Source organism: Lutjanus erythropterus, chromosome 21 (assembly GCF_056507025.1).
Source record: "Lutjanus erythropterus isolate fLutEry1 chromosome 21, fLutEry1.hap2, whole genome shotgun sequence".
Taxonomy (NCBI): domain Eukaryota; kingdom Metazoa; phylum Chordata; class Actinopteri; order Lutjaniformes; family Lutjanidae; genus Lutjanus; species Lutjanus erythropterus.
In genome coordinates, this window is record NC_139337.1 from 12,042,912 (window position 1) to 12,060,500 (window position 17,589).

Below are 17,589 nucleotides of genomic sequence, written 5' to 3' on the forward strand. Positions count from 1 at the left end.
TACATGGCCACACTTGTCGCTCTGCTCACCTGTCTGACAGACAGGAGGTGTTGGACTTTCACCTCCACGGGGACAGGGCCGTAAACGGGTACTTGTCCTGTTCACAGGACAGATGCCGTAAATTTCCCCGAACATTTTTAGGATGCATTGTCACGTCAGTGTGAATACTGAAGGCTTACTGAACCGGTTAAAATAGGATGTCAACAAGTGACGCAGGAGAGTTGGAGCTCAGAGTTGTAGGAGGAGAGACAACTACGCCTCTGTACCGCACAGCACGAGCAACACGGACTACAACTGCAAGGTAGGTTCAAATGTCTCTACAGGGAATTTTAATACGACTTTGTTATTATCACGTATTCGTTGTGTTTCTTGACGATCTATTTAATGTTGCTACGCACTTTTTATGTCCCTGTTTTCGTGCTGGAGACTTTTAAACCACCGAGCGAGCTGTTCTCATGAAGGGATTCAAGCCGAATTGCGTTTATAAATATGTATGTTAAATGTTGCAACGCGTGTTTGTAAATATATACGTTTCTCACAGCCAAATTAAAACGTCTCACGGTTCATGGCCTGATTTTGGTAAACTCTACCGCACTAAGCTATTCCAGTAATACGATATTTAACACTTGGTTCACAGCTCGACACTACCCACCACCATGCTGAGTTTGACAGCAGGAGGAGGCGGGAATAACTTGCGAAGAAAGTCGAATATTTTGTCTTACTGTATTTACTGTGTTATATGTGCTATTTTGGATAAATGTAGCTGTCATGTGCATCAAAGGAATTGCTGAAGGTCCCTGTATAACTTGTGTTCTGCTTTGGCTTGTTTTATTCATGCTGCAAGATTTTTGAGTAAGGTTTGGTGTGACGTGCTCTTCTTCTAACTCATAAAATGTGACGCATCTGGGCTTGAGTTAACTTCCAGAGGTTGAATGTAGGAAATATCCACGTTTACTCTAAACGTGGGTTTGTAGACTGAATTCTGTTGCATCATGTATTACATAAAAATTTAATATGCATCCAATTTTATACCTAACCTACCTAACATACCTGTATACTCGTTTGTAGGGGAGACTAGGGACGGTTAGAACAATTTTTGTATTCCTCTCAGTTTCGCAGAGACATTTTGGACTAGACCAGCCAAATCTTTATAGGTTATAATAAACATATCTGTCTGCCTAATTAACTGTACCCTTTAAAGATGATTGCATATGACATATCAGTCACAGTATTTATTGACAGGAATATATCAGATGTTGCAACATGATCAGGAAGCAGTTGCAGCATATTAAAAAGACAACAAATTTCGCTCATTAGCTTTAGTTTTTTGACTCAACCAGCATAGTATTATGAAAATATGTGTAGTTTTGAAATAATACCACAGTATTGTTTATTTAGAAATATTATTTAAATAATAAATAAATTAATTAAAAACAGTTATCAAGTGTTTTTTGTTTGTTTGTTTGTTTGTTTTAGTAATCGATTGATTCATACAAAAAGTCTGGACAGTGTGGCAGATATACACCAAATATTTTCATTATTGATTAATAAGTTTGAATAATTTTTTAAGGAAAAAAGTTGCAAGTCTCTGATTCCAGCATCTTAAATGTGAATATTTTCTTCTATATTTTATGACAGTAAACTGAATATCTTTGGGTCGTGGGCAAAGCACGACATTTGAGGGTGTCAACTTGGGCTTTGAGAAACACCAGTTGACATTTTTGACCATTTTCTGACATTTTATGGTCCAAAAAATTAATCAATTAAAATCATCAATCGTCAGATTGATCCACAAAGAAAATAACTGTTATGTGCAGACCTACCTGACCTCCAAAACTTTTTTTTTCATTAAATGCAGCAGCAGATTTTGAATGTCTCTTCTGTCTTACTGGAGGAGAAAACATTTAACTGAGCATGTGCAATATTAGTGTAGTCACTCTCACATTTTTCTAATTGGAGGAATAAGACTTGTTGCAACCCTCCCCTGTTGCAACAATCCCCGGTATACCCTATGTATTTGTTAACTTAGATACCTAACTAACCCAGATACTGTACCAGATAGGTACTGTAAACCACCAGTATCATCTGGTTGATGTATTTTAGAGCACTTAAGCTTCAGTGGCTTAGCAGGCGGGCTCTTACATGCACATCCAGACCGGCATTTTAACAAAGCTATTACCATGGATACACAATGCTGCTGTTTGTGCACGTCCGGTGCTCTGTCTCTGTTAATTGTCTGCACATCTTCTTCCAAATGCCCTCTAAACCTATCTACTGTATGTATACCCATCTATAGACACAATGAAAGACAGCTCTCCTGGGAGTTTGACAGACAGTGCAGGTGTGGCGGCAAACAGGACAAGTCTTACTTTGTCCTGGCACCCTTTTGTTACCATTCAGGTAGTCTTTGCAAAGTCATTAAGGTGTCTTTGGATGAGTCTTTCAGAAGTTTAGGGTGTAAATCATTTGCAGTAGTTGGAGTATTACATGCGTTTGTCAGTGTTGAGTACACACCCACACTTTGGTTCAGGCTGGATCCTTGTGGTTATGTAAGTGTTAGCTGGCAGATACAGCGGGCACACACCCACAGCGAGGCTGACCTCAAGTGAAGAATACACCAACATACTTGTATGAGACACACTGCACAAAATGGAGCGGCCCAAAGAGCCTGTCAGAGATAACAATTAGTCATCAGCTTGCACACCACCAAAACAAATGGAGAGACAGTTCACACAGTCCAGATAACATGCATGTTACATGGCTGCAGCGTTGATTGAAGGTTGCAGGTTGTTCGTGTTTTGAAAGCGCAGGATTAGAGGATAGTAATGCCTGGGATTAATTTATGGATTATAATCTCAAAATGGGATAATAACTTTTACCTCAATAAACATTAAATTAAATCCATACTAAATAAAAATGTCTTTTCACTCTAATACATTTTTTAAAAGTAGGGCTGCACCCAACAATTATTTTCTTTATCAATTAATCTGTCAATTATTTTTTCAAGTACTTGTTATTATTAGTAATTGCACAGAAATAAAGGGGAAAAGCCCCAGAGCCCAAAGGGACATTTTTAAATTCTTTGTTCGACTGATTCACTATCTGACACTGATATAAAACAAAGAACAGAAAATCCTCACATTTGACTAGCTTTAACTAGAGCATGTTTTGCATGTTTTTGTTTGTCTGAAACCACTAATCAATTTTCAAAATCAATCAGTTTTCTGCTGATCAAGTAAATCCCAACTGGGGACACAGGAGTTTCTTTAGCTAGCTGGAAATTTTATGGGGTCAGCAATATTGGAAAAGAAAGAAATCACTGATTGACAGAAAATTCATTTGCAAAAATTAATTTTCAATTGAATTATCTCAGTTTCAAAGCTATATAGGCCTATATCAGTATCCGTGTATATTTGCTGATAAATATCGACTATACTAATATCTGATTTTATAGATTATCAAAGCATTTAATTTGAATTCTGAGGCAAAATGTTCAATAAAAGCCAAAGTATATTTGTGAAGTTTTTAAATGAACTTTATTATGAAACTAAGTGAACATTTGAGTCAGAACTTTTCTTTGTATTGGTTGTCATAGTGATGTCAAATTTGGTTCGGTCAGAGTTGTGGAATATTAAATCATCCATATTTGCTCACTACATCGTAGCCTTTCTTACCCTCAGCTTTGCATAAACTACAGGTTGTATGAACGTCATTAAAAATTTAAAGTTAAAAAAAAAGTCAAATTATTGGTTATCTTACCTCAATAATGGATTTTTGGCACCGGCTGGAAAAAAATCCATATCATGCATCTCAAATCTTTTGTATATTAACTTTCACAATAACCAGTAAACCTTCCAGCTATAATACACCAGGTCGACTGCACAGGACAGTTTTTCACCAACCTGAGTGATACAGTTGAAATTGTAGAAAAATTGCTATATAAAAAAAAAATCCAAAAGGATAGCTACACAGCTGTAACTCTGTAATTTTGACATTAATATTGATGAGGTGATTATTTTCTCAATCAATTCCATTTCAATAAATAATCAAAATGTTACATTTAAAATTATTTGTTTTATCCAACCAACATTCCAAAACCCCAAAACAATTAATCAATTATCAAAAATTTTAATTAAAGTAAAAAGTATTAGGTAAATAGATAAATATTTGTAACATCCAGGTTTTGTCAGTCCAAGAGTAGGTAGTATGAACTTGACTACTGGAGAAAAAAACAAGTGAAAAATGAGACTAAGCCTGCACCTTTAAATCTTTAAATCTCTTTAAATGCAGGATAAATATGTCTTGTGTGTTTACTGCAGCCACAGTGTTTTCTCTGCGGTGAATTGTTGTTAGGTCTGAAACAGGGCTGCACACTTAATTGAGATATTATTGAAATTTCAGTATGGACAAGTGCAAATCTTGCTCTTGAGATGTAAAAATGTCTGTTTAGTCCAGAACCAAACAAATGTTACGTCATCATGAGTTTTTCAGTGAAAATTCAAGTTGTGATGCGAAAATGATCTTTTACACTTATTGTGACTCACATGACAATCTATCAACATATCAAAATTGTCGCAATATGATTTAATTTTTTTAACATATTGTTCAGCCCTAGGCTGAAACAAATACTTTATTCATTTATTAGTAAATCAATAGAAAAATAAGCACTATTTTGATTAGCGATTAATTGTTTTAATAAATATTAAATGTTTCTTGCTTCTCACAATGTGTGTTGCTTTTCTGAATTCTATAGGATTGGAAAATGATGTAGACTCTAGTAGAAACTATGCAGTTTCACTTTGTGGGAATGCTGTTCAAACAGCAGCCCCTCGAGCCCCGCCGTCTCAGGCCTATCGCTGGCTGGTTCAACTATCCAAACATGGTTACCTACAAGCACTAATATATTTTTGAAGTGATCTGATTTCTTCTGTGGCCTCCGGGAGAGGGAGGATTAAAAACACTCTACTATTCACATGGAAGGTGTGTTGGCTTTGGCACTGAAATAGCTGTTGAAGAGCAAGAGGATCTGCCTTCCTCCCTCCTCATATTTCTCTCTGCTTCTCTTTCATGTCATGTCATGTCAGGCTTTTATAATAGCTTAACTGAGATAATGCTCTAATGAGGCCAATGAGTCGCCCCTGAAGGCAAGGTGGATATGGAGAGGTGGAGATGGTCCATGTTAATAAGAAAGGTCAAGAAATAAAAATCAAAATGCTTAATTTTGTGTTTGCACAAAGCACTGCAGCTAGCATAAAGACACTGCATCCTAAATGGCACTTTCCACCCACTAATAAACTGTGAAATTGGATTAAAAAGAGAGACCAGGATCCTGGAACGTCTTGTGACAGATAATTGCTTTCATTTAATTTGTTAAGGAACAAAGGGTGCAACACGTACATTCATTTATAAATACCTGCCTCGTCTGTGTTGTGATGCCATCACCGTGCTTGGCAGTTGGCACACTAGTGTGGGTTCAGCGTTGGGTTGCAGCAGTAAATGTGCATATGCATGTTATAGTGACTGTGTGAGTGGGTGTTAGCTCTGTGCTCTGGTTGTAAGAGAAAGTGTGGAGAGAGCAGAGTCGAATTGTTATGTAACCATGGCTTATCAGTGCAGCACTGTCAAGACTGATCCAATGGGGAAGGCTTGGCTGCTTGATTTCTCTTCAGTAAACTTTAGCACCAATTAACATGTTTTTTTACAGTTTGGATCACAAAGAAAGAGAAAGTGACTGGTGTATGTATTCAGCCTAAAAGGTCCAACCTACTACACTGGTTATGAAACAGTCTCTATTTGACACTGATGCCTCTATATGACCCACATAATGCAAGTGATATAATTTATGAGAAGATTGGCTATTTTTATATAGGTATTCTTGATGCCTGCCCACCATGTGCAGATCACAGGAAAGGTTTCTGATGCAGGAAGATATTGTTCCTGTGGGAAATATGATTAAGGCATGATGCAGCCCAATAATGTATCATACATCTGCCTAGTGTTGTGGTGGAACTATAAATCAAAATATATGCCACTTCAGCAACACTTCTATTAACTCAACCATAAATCTAGCTTGATCTCTGTTATAATGCCCCTGAGCAAGGCACTTAGCCAGCAGCACCTGCAAATCTTTAGCATTTTTTCATGAGTAGAAGTCTTAAATGATTTTTTGACTTTGTTTTTTTGTTTTAGAGACCACCAGGATGAAACATATGGTGAAAGGGTTAAACAGGGGAATTATCATGGTGATGAAAAGCAAGCTGGACAGCAGCGTCACCCATCAGCCGTCAGACAGGAAGAAACGCACAAAGGTGACATGCACACACATACGAGACGCATTTTGCACACATCATGTCTGTGCATGTCTGTAGATGTCTATCTGTTTAGCCTCACTTACTTGAATTGAACAGTGACCAGAACATTATTCCCTATTCTGAATTCATTACAGCACTAAGACAGGAAGAGCCTGCTCATTGTGGTGGTTCAAAGGTCCAGACCCAGAAGCCCACTGGACCCAGATTTACATCCTGCCTCTTCCTTAGACTCTCCTGCAAACTAGGCCTCAACAACCCAGAGCTGAAACTCAAGAAGAATTTGGACCGGCGTGTACACAGGTAAACAAGGAGAACAAATGATAATGTGTGCCACTAAATTATCTAATTACAACAAGCAGGTTGCAATTTTAGGATCTGACATTTGTGTCAAATTTTAATAGTGCCAGTGTTCAGTGTTAATCAGTTTTATGATTACCTGACTCAGAATTCATGTTTTGTACAAGCGCTGACAAGGCCCTGGTGGAGTAGTTGTTCGCTGCCCTCTTAGCTGCAAGCAAAATGCTGTTGGCTTTTGTTATGGCACTGCAGCGACAATTTTCAGAAACCTGATGTGGCAGAAATGACCCCGTTTTATCTGCTGCACTCTCAAATTTGTGCCAAAATGCATAATACATAGTTGGAGTTTTGCTCACATCCTCTAATGCCACTCACCTAAACCCCTGTTTCCAGGATAATTGAAATGTTTGTTTGCTTTTAGTTCATACCCACCAGTGTTGTCTCGTGAGTGCCCAATTGGTCCTGATGAGTACTTCCCTGTTGTTGTTGTCAGTCCTCTTCAAGCATGGACCGCTTGTATCTGTCTTTACATCACTGCAGACCTGATTTGTAATGTATTTTTTAGCCACTTGTTTTCTTCAATGAGTTTGTCCCAGCAATGTGGTGTTTGATAAGTTGTGCAGGTGAACATCCCTGGAGCTGTTTCTGAGGTCTAAAATAGGTACATCTGACACTAATGGTTGTTCTCAGAGTCACTAAAATCACAAGTCATCTCCAACATTTAGTCAAACAGTAACTGAATTACTGAACCCTGTCTGCATACTTCAACCTGACTCTGGGAGGGTCAGCTTCTTTCTATAAACAAGGAAGTGCACCCAATAATCTTGTGTTTAATTTCATGATGCAGACTCTGGTATCCAGTACAGCAAGATAAGAAGCTCTTATCGCCCTTTCAGGAAGCCTAGTTTTACCATCCTTAACTGCCTTATCACAAATCATCTACCTGTGGGCAGACTTTTTGCATGGCATACAAGCCAGCAGTACATGAATTAGAGTCATTTTAGGTTACACTAGTTGCCATAGGACATATTTGCTCTTTATATGTGTGCAGTGGAGAATGCTTGTATAATTGTGTGCTGCACATTAAGCATATTTGCATAACCATGTGTGATGCAACGTGTGCCAGAGATTACATTGGCCTCGTCTATAGAGGTCATTGATCAAACTGGCTTTATTGGTTAAAGAGAGGACACACCCCTTTACTGTCGTCTAGCCACCTGCAGTCTTTCATACCATCTAACATGACCTTATATAGACATCTTGGACTGAGTGTGCGATCTTGTGTGTGTACAGCACACATATGTGTGATCTGTTTGGTGCTGTGTCCAACATTAAAATACCTTGTAAGTGCTGTCATAATTTCTCATGAGGTGTGACTTTATTACTGCACATGTGACAGTGGGAAAACTGTTTAGTAAAGAGAGAAGAAAGAGAGGGACCGAGAACAGGAATGCTGATCATCCTGTTGATCAGCATTGCTGTGGCGAATGTTTGACATCTGATCTCTCAATGTTTCACACAAAAACATTACAGTAGAGCACAGGACAACTAAGCATCCATATTAAATGTGGTTTTTTTTGTTGTTGTTCATGATTTATTGCTGAGATATTTTATTACTTTTACTGTTAACTGCCAATGAAGTCTTGTCAGTATCGTATGTCAATATCAAAACAAAAACAAATGAAACAAATATATAATTAGGAAAGCTCTACAGTACATAAATCTATCAGAGATTTATGACTGCATTTTTCTTTAAGTAAATTCAACATCTGCTCAGTATGTCAGGAACGTGATGAGTATATTTAACTTTAGTCACTATTGCTCACATATTTCATATGTAATGTAACATTTTGTGCATACCGTACATAATGTCCATGCTACGACATTTCAGTGACAGGTCTAACTGTATCTAGTATTCCTAATGGGTTTTATGTCTTCTCTCTCCTGTTCTACCAGTTTAACTGAAACACAGAGGGCTGAAACTGAGAACAGCAGCTGTCAGGTAAGAATTGAACACCGTTTTAATCATTAATATCATAATGTTTTAGAGCTATAGCTGGAATCATCATAATGTTGAAAACCATCTTGAAACAAATGTTAAATTAATTTCATCCGTAGTTAATCCAAAATATTCCCAAGTAGTTAATTCTTTCTGTAGCTAATTTAAGGTTACAAGTTCAAAACCACGAAAGTTGTTTGAAAACCACATAAAATAGTTATCTGTGCCAGCATCACAACATAAGTGACATGATGTACTCTTGAAAACAAATTAGATTTATTATTGTAATAGTTGATGAGACTGGGTGTGTGTGCTTTTGTGTATGTGTCCTTGGAAATCTCTCATGTCTTTCAAAATAACCTGTTTGTCAAGGCCTAAATCTCTTAAATAGCTACACCATGGGAACAGAAGAAAAGCTTTAGCAAAGTGCTGTCTTCAGCACATCATTTGCAATTCAGATAGCAGTCCACTGCTGCCTACTTACTGTAAATTATCAGGAAGCATTTTACTTTAGTGTGCAAGTAATTTGCATTGGTATGATATGATAAGCTAAAGCTAAAGCTGACTCATGAAAAGAGTTGGGCTTTAATGATACAGCTAGACATATCTGGCCTGTGGTAACAATACAGACATCTAGTGTGGGATGTTGTGTGGTCATGAATTGTTGGATGACAAAATTAATTTAGTAAAACTTGTCTTAAAGAATTTATACAGTGGGTTCCAGATGTTGTATAAAAATATATACAATATCTGGTCACTTGAAGTAATTCTTCTTCTCTTAACAGGTTAATGGACATGCATCACCACCAGACACCTCTATAAACAAAACCAGTGACTCTGAAAGGATACCAGAGAAGAAAGAGGAGGTTGTCACAGATGTTTGCAATGAACTGGCGATTACCAGGGACTTGAGTGTAACTCACAGTTTCTCAAATGGGGACTTTGGACCACATGAGAATAATGGCATACTTCAGTGTGGGTCACAATCAAAGACTGGCAGTGTATCAGCTGAGTTAGTAGAAGATATAAGAAACTATACAAAGCTTGAGAAACAGACTTACCTTGTGGAGCCATCCAACCCCACTAGAGCTATGCTGTCTTCCTCTGTGGTAACAGTTCTTGCCCCACACTGGAGTGGCCGACTACGGCGGACCAAAAGATTTGAGGGAACTGGCAATTTGGAAGCCCAGGGGAATTCACAAGATGTGGCAAACACTGCTGCAAACCCTACACGTGAACGCTTTCAGGAGACTATGGACAGGTCAGTGACAGATGGATCGCAAGCCCAATTAAGGGTGCCATTTCTGGGTACCAGGAGCAATACAGTGGGTGGTTCAACTAAGAGTGGTCCTTCAAGCTTGGACTTTGAATCTAAGAGAAAAATGACTCAGACTGTCTCTTTGGACATAAACTCAGGAAGGATGGACAATAGGAAGAGAGATGCAGGTGCCTTAAGCCCTGTAGCCACTGCTGTATCTCCCATGTCTCCCCTCTCTCTTGACCAAAATGAACAAAGGAGGACTCCACAGGCTGGTCATCAAGGAGGATTGTCATCTTTAAGCTCCAAACCAACAACCAGCAGTCTACTTCTGTCTCTAAGAAGATTCAACTCAAGTGGCAGAAACTCTAATACAGCCTCCACCTTGTCTGAAATAAACCCTTCACCTTTGAGCAGTTCACCAAATGATCGAGATGGAAAATTATTCACAACACGCATTTCTCAACCCCTTCGCAATAATAATGAGCAAGAGGGGTCAAAGCCCCTTATCTCCCCATCGTCCATTTCTTACAGGACAGCTGAAAGCGGGCCTATCCTTTCCCCATCATCCTCCAATCACAGAGAAAGGACCGTATTTGAAACACGGTTGTTTTCTGCTTCACCCACAAACAAAGACACAGAACACTCACTCTTTACCCAACAATCTCAAACAACACATAAGACCCAGTCCAGTCTTTCATGTTCCAAACATGCATTTCTGGGTCAAGGACCATCAGAGAGGCAGCTGAACTACAAGAGTTCAGACAAAAGTACAAATTTATTCTCAGAGAGCCCCATCTCTTCACCCAGACATTCCCCATATAACCGCTCTGCCCTCCAAAAAACCCATGCCATCCCTAGAAGGACAACTCTGACATCCACTTCCTGGTGGAAACAAGTTACCCAGGAAGGCAGTTCCAATGATACCACAAACATCAAAGCCAAGCCAGTCACACCCTTTGTTCCACCTTGTAATAATAAAAGTGACTTGGCTTCTCCAAGTCTGACTGACAACAAAGGATTAAGTAGTCAAATCCCCCAAAACAGGGACAACAATAACACAACAGAGTCAGTTCACAAAGGTAAGATGAACATTGTTACAAAGACACAGGGAGGAACTCACAACCTCAAACAAAGAAATGCTGAGGATTCACCTGACAATGAATCAGAGGGGCATGTCAAGCAGCAATATGTCTCCAATTTAAACATCAGAGAACCACAAAAGCCTCATAGTTTGCCTGATGTGTTGTCTAGTTCTAAAATTAGCAGAGCTACAGTACAAGCAACATTGAGTCACCCTAAAGATCACACAAAGCATGATGTAAGTAATAGTTCATTTACAGCAGATGTAACTGAATTACCGCCTACTGTGCTAAATCCCAAGAGCTCAAATACACCCACTGAGAGCAGCAAATACAATAATGATTGTACATCCAAAACCAACAACACCCCCACATCTCCTCACAACAAGGACACTGAAAGGTTTACCAACCCGTCTCTTTCTCTTGCTACCACCAACACTCTCAATAGTCAAGTTCTTACCTCTAAAACTGCCTCTGGTCTCTCCCTAACCCCAAACACTGAAACTAGTTCCTCCTTCCACTCTCATCCAGGTGCTTTACAGACCAGCATTCAAACTTCGTCACACACTGGCTGTTTTTCCCAAACATCCAAATTCACCAAAACAGCTACACCTATTGGCTTTGAAAGAAGCTATGCCTCTGTTCCCAAGCCATTCCACCCTAAAACTGTATTCAGCCTGATTCCCACAGCCAATGCTGTCTCTAAAACAAACTACAGTCCTGTATCTGCTGCCTCCACAGTCTCTTCATCTACCACTGGCAGCCATCCTATAGCCACAACTGTCACAAGCCCATCCCTCCTTACTCCTCCTGTCACTCCTGTCCTTGCATCTTCTCAAACCACTACCACAATTTCCTCTCTCTTAACGCCCCCTGCCACACCTATCATTACCAGCCCCATCTACTCAGACAATTCCAGCCCTAAGGAAGAGAGGACGTTCTCCAGCAGCCAAGAAAGAGACAGAAAGAAACTAGCAAAGAGAGTGAGACGAGTAACATGGGAAGACTCAGTGGATCTGCAGCATTCTGAGCCCAGCACAGTTGAGAAGCCAGAGCCATCTCAAGTCCCAACAAGCTCTCCATCTCCCTCCCGATCCCCACGAAGCATTAAAGCTCCATCTATTTTTTCCTTTCTAAGATCCAGCGGTCCAACTACAAATACAGCTCCTCTTTGCTCCCCTACCCCTAAGACCTCCAGCATACAAGTGGCGAAAGGAGGAAAGTATCGATCCCTATCATCTGACTCTGCTGATTTAGCATCCAGAGAGCGAGAGAGATCGAAGCAAAGGCCTAGTGACACTACAATCTTTGACCAGGGACGACAAGACTTAACCACACCCAGACAGGAGAGGACACTATCAGTGGAGTCTGGTGCAGTTCAGTGCCGTGCATCTGCACCTCTTTCGCTCCCTCCTGACTTTTCAAGTGGTTATAAGCTTCGGTATAGCTCCCCACCTTATTCTACTCTCATGTCTACCAGGTCAACGCAGGGAGAAACTAAGACTATAACACCCAGATCACCCCTCTTCCAACAACCCTCACAGTCAAATTATACTCCACATCTTTCCATACATACAAACTCGGCTGCAGTCACAACCTTATTGACATCAAAACCCCCCGTGTCACCTGTCAGCCTACCACAACCCCTATCTTTGCCTTTACCAAACAAACCTGCCACTCGAGAAAGTTCGAAGTGTGGGGTTTCAGAAACTGATCAACTCAATAATAATCATGGCAAGAACAGCAGCCAAGATCGCCAGAATGGCCAGATATTACTTGTCAACAACAGAGTTCATGTAAGCTCACAGTCGCTGCAGGGTGATAAGGCACACAGCTCCCCCTCAACATTTGTAACTGAGACATTGGTTTACAGCATTAAATCCAAAGCAGATACAGCTACAGGTGCCTCAAAGAACACCATACCTAAAGCTCTGCAGCATAGCACAAACACACCTGTTTCTGTGGAGACGAAATTAAATCAACAGTCACACAAGGTGCAGAGTAAGGAAGCCATAGTTGAACCATGTAGTCATTCAAATCAGAGCTCCAGTGGTAGCAGCTCAACAGAGGGCCAGGCCCCTGATGATGAACCCTCGAATAGGAGAATGAGGGACAGTGCACTGGGTAAAAGCAGATTTTTTTCAGTGGAGAGCAACAGTGAACAAAGCCCCAAGAGAAGCCGCTTTGCACTGAAGAAAAGTGTCAGCACACCAAACTCCAGTTTATCAAGGTCAGAGTCAGACAAGGCCAATAAGACTAATAACAAAATGGACCAGGTCCTTCACAAACTAAGACAAACGTTCAGTACTCGACGGTCTGATGATGATATGTTTACATGGAAATGGAAGCGATCCTCCCAAACTCCTTCTGTTAGTGGATCAAGTGACAACAGCAGTGAGAGTACCAGAACTCTAGAAAAGCAAGAGCGGGAGAAAGGAATGATGCTGAAGGACAATGAAAAGGGAACAGAGGCTACAAATAGATGGACACAAAATATATACACTCTCGCACCACCCTCTGCCTCTGGGAACACAATGACAGGAGATAACTTTTACGTTTGGTCAGACAAATCAGCTCCAGAAACTGAGCAAGACCAGCAGAGTGCTTGTGCAGAACGCATGTCTGAAAGTAAAAACCATCCTCACTTGACAATTCACAGCCCAACAACACACCAGTCTGAAGTTTATAAAGATGATGGGACAGATTATAAACCAACAACCCCGTTCCTCTCTTATAGAGATCCCAGTTCTGGTAGGAGCCCTAACTCCTCTGCTGCTTATACAAACCAGTTCACAAAGTCTACACCCAGTCCCAGGAGCCCCTTTTCCCCATTCTCCTCGCTTTCCCCTCTCTCTCCATTTCCCTCACCTGATGTTACAGATGACAGCGTCTTCTACAGTCCAAAGCTACAGCGTCGCAGAGAATCCTCCTCACCATGTGAACCAGGAGAGGGATTCAGCCTGGGGGGTTCAAGAAGAAGCCGGGCCTCCACTGGACCTCCAAGTATAAGTCCAGGACAGGAAAAGGAAGGCTCTGTATCGTCCTATGCAGACTTAAAGTATGGCATTGTGCCTGGGAAGTCATTTTCTGTGAGCTCAGTACTGTCCAGTCGACCTTCAGGGCCTGGTCGTATTTCCACTGGATCCAGATTCATGAGTGTAGGTGACCTCTCTGAATCTGCCTTGACTTGTGGAGGTACTGGGAAGGACTTGGATCACTGGTCTGGTAATCCTGATTGGACCACAGAATATGATTGCCAGGCCGGTGAGGACTGTCGAAAGTCCTATTTCCCCAGTGACCCTGGTAAAGACCCTGGTAAAATGAGATCGAGATCTCTTCCACGATCACTGACCAGGTGCTTGGCAAATTGGAGCTCAGGAGTCTCTGCTTCTCCACCTGTAAATACCACAAGCTCAAAGCCAGCCCGCCTTTGGAGCCCTAACATGAACACTTGTCACTTTGCATGGGATACAGAGGGTCCTCCAACCCCTCCGCCAACACCTCCCCTGTCACCAGTGTCCAGGCGCATATCCAAACCTCCCAGCCTTTCCTCCCCTACCTTTCCCAGCTCACCAGGAGCACCGCAGCAAGTGGACAGCCAGTCCTCCAGAGGGCATTTGCCCTCCAGAGGTTATGTATCCAGCCTTAGCACCTTCGAAGAGTCTTCAGACAGTGGCTCAGACACAACGACAGATGATGAATATTACTTAGAAACAGGTGAAGACCAAGATAAAGAGACAGAATTGTGAAAAGCAGAGCAATTAGTTTAAATCCTCCCTGCTGTCAAGTCTGTTATCCTGGACTTTATGGTCTAGGAAAGGGAGAGGGACATGAGTAGGGATGGGTAATGAGAGCAGCTTCACAATTGGTAGCAGTACCAAAATGTTGATAAGTTCTTGGACAGACGGTGCTGGTATTGGTATTTATGTAACATTAATTTGTTCCAGCATAGCCGTTACCAAGTGTGCAGTCAAGAGACAGAAAGAAAGTGTGCATGTGAAACATTATGGCTATGAACATAGCAGTGCAGTGTCTGTACAGTTTATATCTGCAGTGAATAAATGCTACAGTTCTTCAAGAATCAACAAAAACAACTTTTTAGGTGGGCTAGGTCAGATATTTTCACATTAGACAAGCTGCTCCACCTTTACTCAGGAGAAGACCACAGCCCTTAACTACAAAAGACTTTTGAATCTTTTCACATCCATGTAAGACATAGCTTAATTGGTATCAATAAAAGTATTGATAAGTATCAATATCGAAATGTAGTATCAATATCAGTATCGATAAAATCCCAACAATACCCATCCCTAGATATGAGATAGAAACATCCATGAGAAGAAAGATGGGCTAAAATCAATTATGTGAAGTGACCTCTGCCTCCTCTTCTGTTTTTGTTTTTTTTTTTGTGCTTGTTTGTTTGTTTTTTCTTTTCTCTTGTTTTTTTACTCCCATTGTCACAAGGAGACATATGGTCTAGAGGCACATTTGGTTGCCTGCATGATTTGCTTTTCAGGAGTGGTTGCTGTCATGTCAAAACGGTTTTAAATGAGCAAGCATGATATTATCAGCATGGGTTTAATGATGTGTGTATGTACAGTGTACTATATATGACTGCAGACCTGCAATCTAGGGATATCAAACATGGTTTAACAGTTGTTTAACCTTTAGGGCAGTTGCATGACATGAGTGAGGAAATATACATGTGTGTATTTTTTTAATGATCAAACTACTGTGTAAAGTTAGAAGTTTTACATAAGGAACATCTTTAGGTTTGCCTTTCATCCTGCTACTTAATAAGTGCTGAGGTAATGTGGATAAATGTGGTATCATATGATAGTTCATCTGTTTTCTTCTGTGTTTGAAGATTGAAATGAATTGTGGTAAATGATGTACGCATAAATTATATAAAATTTATTTTCTCTGACAGAGTCTTTTAAACAGGCAGAGTTGCTTTGAAAAATGTAAAAAGTTTTGTTGAAAAAGTTTTTTGATTTCTGTGATGAAAAATAATCATACTGTATGTTAGAATTAACATTTGTTATCAAACATAAAGTGCTCTATACAGTGCTTGCTCTTATTTGCACAATTACAATCTAAAGTCTTAATATATCTGTTTTCTAAATAAATGTAATATTTCAAAAAAGACCTCGTGTTTTTGGATTTATGTTTGTGTTAAATTAGTTTTTCTGCGTATTAAGTACAACACACTCTCACTGCTGCTTGTGTCAAATTAACAAGACTAGACAGATTGTCTTGCTGTTTCCCATGACAGTATTAGCGTGTCTTAATAAGTGAAAAGGTATGCTGAGGACTGGCATGACAAACAAAGAAGAAGAATCAGTGCCCAAGGCTACATTCCAGTCTGCAGGGAGCCTTTCAATGACCATGTTAATCACAATACTTTGCTGGATGCTATCTACTTTAAATAGTCTGCTAGGTGGGGCTGTTCAATAGTTTCACATTATTCAAGTGGGTGTTCACCTCTGTTCTTAGCTGTGGCAACACAGACTGTTATGGTGATAGTTAGATAAAATGTCCATTAGACTGGGTGGACGCAGTTATAAAATAATCATGTTTGTATCTTTGCTGGCTGTGTACTTCGTGTACATTACGCTCTCTTCTCTGTGCGATTTTTACCAGGGAGACGTTCACACTGACACAACACAATCTGCTTCGTGTTATTAACTATTACGTCACCAGGGAAAGGCATGGCTGCTTCACATCATGTGTCATGGTCTTCAGAGCAGTGGTTTTGAATCTGTTCTTCCATGTTATGTCATCATAACAAAAGTGCCGCTCTGGTTTCATGGCAACGGGGAAACACTTCCTGCAGCCAGCAGCCTCATCTGGAGGCCTGCGCTCTCTGAGTGAACACTTGTTAATGGCACAGTGCTGAGTCGTGGTTGGTGAGACAGAACCCTAGAGCATCTCTTGTATTTTATACAGTGATAAGACCACAGACAACATTTAAGGGCAAGTATTGGGTATTTGTTTGGTCTGCATGAAGGTACTTGGTTTGTATCCTGAATGTGTGTAAAGCCCACAAAAATATACATTTTGCTAGTGTAAAGTCTCCTTCCACCTATTAGGAGTTTTTAACTGGTCTGACCATCCATCAGAAGATTGACTATGTCTAAATAGTTATTTTTAATGCTTGTCACAGGGTTAGCTTCTGGGTGAAATGAGCTGAAATGAGGCTGTGTTTACATTTTCTCATGCAATGTTACAGTGAGTCATATACTAGACAGTTAAATTTAGGTAATTTTATTTTTGACGTTATATTTTGTGGTTATGGTGGAGGACACACCAGCACTTTTGTACACAGGTTTGAATTAAATTCTTTATGTGATGTACTCTTGTGACACATTTATGTATTGTATTGTATTGCTTTGTATTACTTGTTGAAGCACTGTACAGATAACATTAGGTGTTAATATATTATTACCTCCCCTTGGACCAGTGGAAATTAGCTTCTAAGCTAACTCTGGCATATTTACATTTACGTTGAAGTGTAAACTGCTACATTCATTAAAGTGACTGTCCCTGGTAAATAAATAAATACATGTTGCCGACTTGCTCACAATAATTATAACAAGTATAAAACTTAGGGACAAGAAAAAAACACATTTCTAATAATTT

General features: G+C 40.1%; 1 protein-coding gene across 1 annotated transcript; it reads left to right on the plus strand.

Moving 5' to 3' along the window:
- The first annotated feature begins 63 nt into the window (after window positions 1–63).
- On the plus strand, window positions 64–15,034 carry LOC146307351 (uncharacterized). Its single transcript, XM_084747558.1, has 5 exons — window positions 64–301; window positions 6,190–6,308; window positions 6,446–6,611; window positions 8,565–8,610; window positions 9,393–15,034. Exons 1-5 carry the CDS (start codon window positions 198–200, stop codon window positions 14,694–14,696), a joined length of 5,739 nt encoding a protein of 1,912 aa, XP_084603684.1. The 5' UTR covers window positions 64–197; the 3' UTR covers window positions 14,697–15,034.
- Window positions 15,035–17,589: the final 2,555 nt, after the last annotated feature.

Excerpts from the sequence above, each read along its gene's own strand:
- LOC146307351 (XM_084747558.1), top strand. The coding sequence starts at position 198 with ATGTCAACAAGTGACGCAGGAGAGTTGGAGCTCAGAGTTGTAGGAGGA. Across the intron at positions 6,309-6,445 it reads ACAGGAAGAAACGCACAAAG|CACTAAGACAGGAAGAGCCT; the intron begins GTGACATGCACA and ends AATTCATTACAG. Across the intron at positions 6,612-8,564 it reads TTGGACCGGCGTGTACACAG|TTTAACTGAAACACAGAGGG; the intron begins GTAAACAAGGAG and ends CTGTTCTACCAG.